This window comes from Musa acuminata, chromosome BXJ2-7, assembly GCF_036884655.1.
Source record: "Musa acuminata AAA Group cultivar baxijiao chromosome BXJ2-7, Cavendish_Baxijiao_AAA, whole genome shotgun sequence".
Lineage (NCBI taxonomy): Eukaryota > Viridiplantae > Streptophyta > Magnoliopsida > Zingiberales > Musaceae > Musa > Musa acuminata.
In genome coordinates, this window is record NC_088344.1 from 6914240 (window position 1) to 6920803 (window position 6564).

At 39.8% G+C, this 6564-nt stretch overlaps 1 protein-coding gene and 2 long non-coding RNA genes across 3 annotated transcripts; 2 read left to right on the forward strand and 1 right to left on the reverse strand.

The window, feature by feature from the left end:
• Positions 1 to 588: 588 nt before the first annotated feature.
• Positions 589 to 4642, reverse strand: LOC135616901 (L-ascorbate oxidase-like). The gene is made up of 5 exons (XM_065116636.1): positions 4385 to 4642; positions 4172 to 4264; positions 3768 to 3980; positions 2676 to 2864; positions 589 to 1561 (listed from the first exon to the last, which is right to left on the reverse strand). The coding sequence occupies exons 1-5, from the start codon at positions 4640 to 4642 to the stop codon at positions 602 to 604; spliced, it is 1713 nt and encodes a 570-aa protein (XP_064972708.1). The 3' UTR covers positions 589 to 601.
• On the forward strand, positions 2874 to 3449 carry LOC135616903 (uncharacterized). Its single transcript, XR_010488535.1, has 3 exons — positions 2874 to 2991; positions 3170 to 3227; positions 3325 to 3449. It is a non-coding gene; the product is annotated as an uncharacterized LOC135616903 (long non-coding RNA).
• Positions 3866 to 5798, forward strand: LOC135616902 (uncharacterized). Its single transcript, XR_010488534.1, has 4 exons — positions 3866 to 3991; positions 4092 to 4331; positions 4404 to 5186; positions 5264 to 5798. It is a non-coding gene; the product is annotated as an uncharacterized LOC135616902 (long non-coding RNA).
• The last annotated feature ends 766 nt before the right edge of the window (positions 5799 to 6564 follow it).

Genomic DNA, 6564 nt, shown 5'->3' on the forward strand with positions numbered 1-6564 from the left:
AGAGTTGGAAGCACTTCAATTCCAAATTGAACTTAAAATTTTTATCTATCAAAATTTCTGATCTGTAGATAATGCGAGCTTCTGATTTTTCTAATTGACTTCTGTTTGACAAGCAATTGCATTGCTTGCGTGTGTTCCATTTACAGGTAGATGTCTACTCAGCCCTCTCCATGTTATGCACTATAATACATTTAGCACTACTGCTTATGGTCAGATTTAGATATCAACGGCTACACATTATTTTAATGCATTAGCTAAGGACATAAATTTGCAAATCCAGATTGACTGAATATTATGCACTGCTGTGTTGTTTCTTATGTCTGTTGAATCTCATTTCATGGTATCTTATCATCTCTAGTTAATCAATATCTTTGAAGCTACTCCTTTATTGTGCATTACCTTATGGACCTGTTCATTTCCTTTGGATTAACTGAAGTACTTCATATTCCACATGCACCTTAGTTGTATCAGATAAACAACTAATCTGATTCCCAACAATGCCCACATTGTTTGCTGTTCTTGAAAGTTACATTCTTAAATTGCACAGTCTGATTGCTCAACCTCAAAATAATGGGAACATATGAATCGTCAGGGAGACCTCCTATGGGAGGCCGTTGTTCATTAACTTCTTTGCCGTCATCCCACAAGTTATAGCATCTTTTGGTATCCTTCTTACATGGTCAACACCTTCAGCAAAGATTACACCCATGCCCATGTGTAAATGTGGTTCTATATGGCAATGAAATGCCCAAACTCCAGGATTGTCTGCCACAAACCTTATTGCTGTCCAACCATAAGGAAAGATCACTACTGTGTTTCTGAGTGGCGGATTCTTTAGATTAAACTGCGACGCATCCTTCTCTTCAAACCTTTCATCCCCATATCCTAGCACCCAGAAATCATGCCCATGCAAGTGCCATGGATGTATTTCGCTGACATTGTCAGCGAGGGCATTTGCATTTTGAAGAATTACATCAACTGTGCTGTTAAACTGGATCACATATGCATTACTACTTTGTGTCGAATTAGGATTTTTAGGAGGTTTCATCACATCATAATCTGAGGGGAAGTTATCAGGTGGCTTGCTAGGATCAAATGCATTCTTCAAATGATATCTCATGGACCCTAAATAAGGAGTGGGAGGAAGAGCTAATGAGACGTTGTTGATAGACCATTTGATATAACCATTGATTTTGTTTTGTGTGTTGAGCAGGGTAATCTTCTGTTCAGCATATAATGGGGGCTTTGGTGTGCCTTGTCGGGCTAGGATTTTTCTAGAGAATGACTTGCTGTGGTTATAGTCATTCCATTCGGGCGTAACTGGAGGACTAGATTCAGGTAACTTAGATGGGGAATTAGGTTGGTAATTTATGATAGCTAAAGCAGGTTGGGTATTGGGTTTCCTTCCCCTGACACCAACAGAAAGCCAATAGTTTGATGATGGATTCTGGTCTGTGTTGATGAGTACTGAGTAGCTTTCACCTGAATATATGTCCATATCATCGACAATGAATGGTTCAACATAGTTGCCATCTGCTTCCACCACCATCATCTTGTGATTCTGCATACAAGACAATTGCAACCATGACATAGGACATGATTGTTTTTATTTGCCGCACAATATATTATCTCCTTATGATAATAGATAAATAGAAATACTGTTAGAAGAAGTAGAATTTTAGGATAACGTGGAAAAAAATTATCTGGAGCATATTGCAGTACAGACAAATACAGTGTCCTGATGTCTGTATGGGTACTGAATAATGTGAGATCCACAGTATGGACTATTTTTTGCTTACTATTTCAGCAATAGTCTTTGGTTTTTACCTGAACAGTGTTTGTGGATAAGGCTCTTGTTCTGGAAACTGTCATTTTTCATGCAATGATTTTATTCCTGCTAAGCTGTTGCTATACCTATATACCGTAAGCTATCAGGGCATCCTGTGCAGCATCAGTTTTTCCCAAAGGTATAGTTAGCATTTCATTAACTATTCCTTTTAACCTTATTACTAAATATATAGCTTAGTCTGCTGATCATATATAGGGAATTTCAGTTTTCTTCCATCAAACTATTCTTTTGTTTTTAGGCTGTATCACATGGTCATATGAAGAACCATTACCAAGCATCTAATCTTCGTATCCTCTTCTGCAACTTTAGGAGCCATCCATTATTCTTTTTTGTTCGTTTCAGGAGTGACATGACTTGCTTAAAAGAAATGATGGTCAACCATCCAAATAATATAAGAATTTCCATGTTTGGGCTGTTTAGTTGCAACAATTGACTGAATAAATGGCTTGTGAACACTTCATTAAAGTTCTAACATTGTGTTCATATGTCTGTTTTCATGCTGATCACTATCAACTTAAACTTAAACCAGTTGGAACTACATGATGTCTGGTATGTCGTCTTTTATGTTTGGTTTTCTCTCACATCGGTGCTTGCATTTATCATAGTTTAGAATTCAATAAAGGGCTCTTATGTATTCTACCAATGCATTTCTAGATGCCTATTGTGGGCTCTTAGAGTTGAACCTACCTAGTTCATATCTTGGTGTAGAGGGAGGTTGTCACCAGAGTTCCTTGGTGTTCTTACTTAGAGATTAGTATCCTAGATGGAAAGCATAACAAATCGAGAAATGAAATTTAAGCTTGTAAAGTATTGATGGTTTACTTACACCAATGGCCAGATTGAGAGATGACAGCGAGGTGGTGCTTGTAACTCTCAGCCTATATGTCTTGCCTGGAAGCACACGGAGCACAACTGGTGCACAATCTTTGCTTGTTAACTTGCATGTGCTCGATCCCTCCATCAGATGTGCGGCCAGCGAGCAGTTGTACTGCCCCCTCCCATTGATCAACAGTGACTGCATCCAACAACAAGCCAAATGAGCGGGAACACAACAGAAGATTCCATAACTTATCGTGCTGGAAGCTTTCACAGTTTTGTTCTAAAGAGTTCTCTTTGATCCGTGGCAGGACACCACTTATAAGGTAAGAATGTTAAGTGTGTCTCCATCAGTGAGTCACTGTCTTAGCTGCTTTAATAATTCAAAAGTTGGTGCAATTTGGATGACATGTGGTCCATTCTCTTCCTCCCATATTGCTTTTACCATTGGTCTGTCTGTGTACATTGCCTCGTTGCAGCTAAGCCATCTATCTCGGTTCTCAGGCCAAGTCAACCATCAATCATTCGTCCTCCCCAGTGGAGTCCAACTACTCAATGGCAGGTGTGTTTAAACTGCTGAACATTATTAGGTGGGCACTCAAAATTTCTGTTCGTTCTTTCACTGATGATCTTATAATCTGAATGATCGTTTGCGACAGATGGTGGCCTACTTCTCCGGACAGCTTCAGATGCCCATCTCCGCGTGCTAATTAAAAAGGTGAGGCAGTTCTTGAAATCGACGATTATATTTGCTAAGTGTCAATTTATGCAATTTTTTTAGAGCAACTGCTTTTTCCTCGTGCTATGTGGTTCTCAATTGTTCTAGTTTTAAATGTTGTTGTAGTCAAAGGATAACTTGGACTAACGAGTACCGAAAAAGCTGACAGTGCCTGTGATGGTGGGTTTTGGGTGGATAGGTGCCTGTTGAAAGGTCGACAGACCAGAACCACGCACGAAACACTAAGGCAGGATGGTATCATTAATCTAGCCAATTAAAGAACGACAATTGAGGTTTAGCTTTATGTTTCTTATAGGAGATCACAGTAGCATAGTGGAGATGAATAGATGAGTCATTTTCAAGGCTAAATGATGCATCACTTACCTGTGGTTCTCCAATCCATCGAAAGGGTTTGGAAGAGAGTCCCACCATTTGGTCATATATGCTCTGGTGATACCAGTCGCTCAACAATAGGTTGAACTCTCCGTCGTAGTGGAAGGGCTCCTCCTCCCCGTCGGCCACTTCCACTATCAAAGACCCATACAGCCCTGCCGCCCTCTGCATCCCGTAATGCCCGTGATAGAAATATGTTCCTGCCTATTTGCAAGGTCATCAAGTCAAAAAATATAATGGTTGCTTTTGGTAATAAATGAAGTAACTTTTGTTTCTGAAAGAAAAAAAAAACCTTTTTTTTCTTTTTTGGTGAAGGCAAATAAATAGAGTAAATACAGATGCGGCTGCATGATACGTGAGAGACTAATCTGAGGAATGATAAGGAGATGAGTTACCTTATCGACCTGAAATCTGTAAACATAAGTCTCTTCAGGATTGATGGCGCACTGTGAGATGGAAGCTGTTCCATCAGCCCATGGTGTTCCATACTGGTTGCAGCCAGTGACATGCACATTTGTAAGCATAATAGCAAGGACATGAACGCATGAAATGAAGGTATGTTTCTTTCTCCTTCATGCAGCTAGCTAGGGTTTCACTGTTTTACCAACCTGTCTGATGCCATGCCAGTGGATGACAACTCCCTCGGTGTGAAGGGCGTTCTTCAGCTCGACATGGATGGTGTCGCCGGCCTTGGCGCGGATGGTCGGTCCGGGGAACTGGCCGTTGATCCCAAGTAGAATCTTCTCCTCGCAGTCCGGCGACGCATACATGTAACCCACGTCCCACTTGAAATGCCTGGTCTTTGAAGCCAAGCCAGCCTGCAGCAGGAGTGAGATGATACAAGAGACGTACAGAAGCGAGCCCATAGTCAAATGGGAGTATTATCCGGTTGAACTAGCGAGTGGTAGCCGATGGAGTGTTTGGAAACAGGTGGAGATGAAGGTTGAAGGGGAAGACTAAGAGGGAGGAGAATTAGAAAGACTGTGGATGAAGCAGCATGTTTCTTGAGATGGTTGGAGCAACTATGCTGCAGTGGGTGCTTTTTTTATAGTGGGAGATGGGTTTAAATTAGAGCAAGGAATTATCAGAATTCTTAGTTGATTGTCACTTTTATTATATAGGGTATGATTTGAATCATAGTTTCTCATGTTAAAAAGGAACAACTTTATGAGGTTCATCCTCAACAACTATTTTAAAGATAACACTCAACAAGTACTATTTCAGTGTTTTCTTTTAACTGGTAACTTGATTTCTATTGCTATTGTCATCATTATTATTATTCTTATTTCACTAACAACACTTGGAATTATTATTCTGCTTCCCATAACCTTTAAATTCCTTGCAGGGTATAACAGGTGGTGTCGATGATGGTCTTTGGGATAGTAGAGCATCTTTCTCCCGTATTGTGAGGTCAGGTTTTAATATCCTTCCTATTCAAGCTATACTTTTTCATGAAGTTCATCTTGTGGTTTCTCCTGTTTTACCAGGCACATGGTAGAGAATCATGGCAAAAGAGAGTTGGGTTGATTTATATAAAGAAGACGAAATAGTAATCAACATCAGCTACTTGCATCACTTTGACGAGGTGACCAGAATCTTTTGAACGTTGATGCAACTTGCTTCGGCTACTTGCATCAGTCACTTGTGAACAAAAAGAACCAAGAATCCAAGGAGGAACAAGAAGACATTCTGAAGAATGAAGAATGGTACAATATGCCTCGGCTACTTGCATCGCCTTTGACGGGGCGAAATGAATCTTATGAAGAATGGTACAGCATGCTTCGGCTACTTGCATCACTTTGGAAGAACCTAAAGAATGGGTCCATCAGATCACCTCAAGCATTTTGTGGCACAAGTTCTCCAGAATATGCATCTATAGCATGTATTTAGAGCTGTCAGATTTCAAAAACCCTTGTTATTTGGGCAGCATGTCAGGAACATTGTCACCATGAAGCTCCGAAGCACATCCTTTTTTAGTATCTGTAATTAATGGCACTGTATTTACTGAATGCTGTATGTTTAGTGTTTGTGTGTGGGCAACAATTTGCTCTGCCATCCACTGTGATAGTTTGCTACATTTTTGGGGTATCTCTTTATGTCCAATGTGTTGCACCTACACATTGCTTTAAAGAAAAAGAATTCCACCACATTGCTTTGCAAGTATACTAACAAAAATCATGTGTGAAGAACAGCCAGATCATCGATACATTGTTCATATATTGTTTATCCATGAGCCTTCATACACACATGTAATCATGGCTGCTACCCACATTCTTTTGCAGCATGGGATGCCTGCCTCACCACATTACTGTTCTTTCTTCTTGATGCTGCAGCCGAGGTCTTAACTGGTGCCTGTACTTCACATCAAGGCACTCATTCCACCACTGCAACTCCTGAAGAGAGAGAAAAAAATAACCATTAAAGTGAAACATTAGGAGACCATCCACTGTTTCATCTCTCCGGTCTCGCTACTGAGATAAAGAGCACAGTGAAGCTGTTGTGATCGAGGAAGGTGTGACAGCTACAATTAGAGATGGAGTGTAGTGAATTCATGTAAAATATCTTATGGATTTAGAGAAGATAATTGTTATGCTAATTGACCAGTAAACTTTGCTCGAATTAACAGTAAATTTAGTTAATCTTTTTCAAAGAAAGATCCTAACTTTGAATCTTTTTGAAACTTTATGAAAAATAAAATCTCTCATGTAAATTTAAAGAAGGTAACTGATAATTGACCGGTAAACTTTGTTAAAATTAACAAGGTTGATTAGGTTTTAAGGAGAAAATA

What these genes read in the sequence shown, in the direction of transcription:
- LOC135616901 (XM_065116636.1), bottom strand. Translation starts at nt 4,642, where the DNA reads ATGGGCTCGCTTCTGTACGTCTCTTGTATCATCTCACTCCTGCTGCAG. An exon ending in ACTGGCATGGCATCAGACAG is followed by an intron (nt 4,265 to 4,384) that starts GTTGGTAAAACA and finishes GGCTGCAACCAG; the next exon opens with TATGGAACACCATGGGCTGA. An exon ending in GATGGATTGGAGAACCACAG is followed by an intron (nt 2,865 to 3,767) that starts GTAAGTGATGCA and finishes TGTTGGATGCAG; the next exon opens with TCACTGTTGATCAATGGGAG.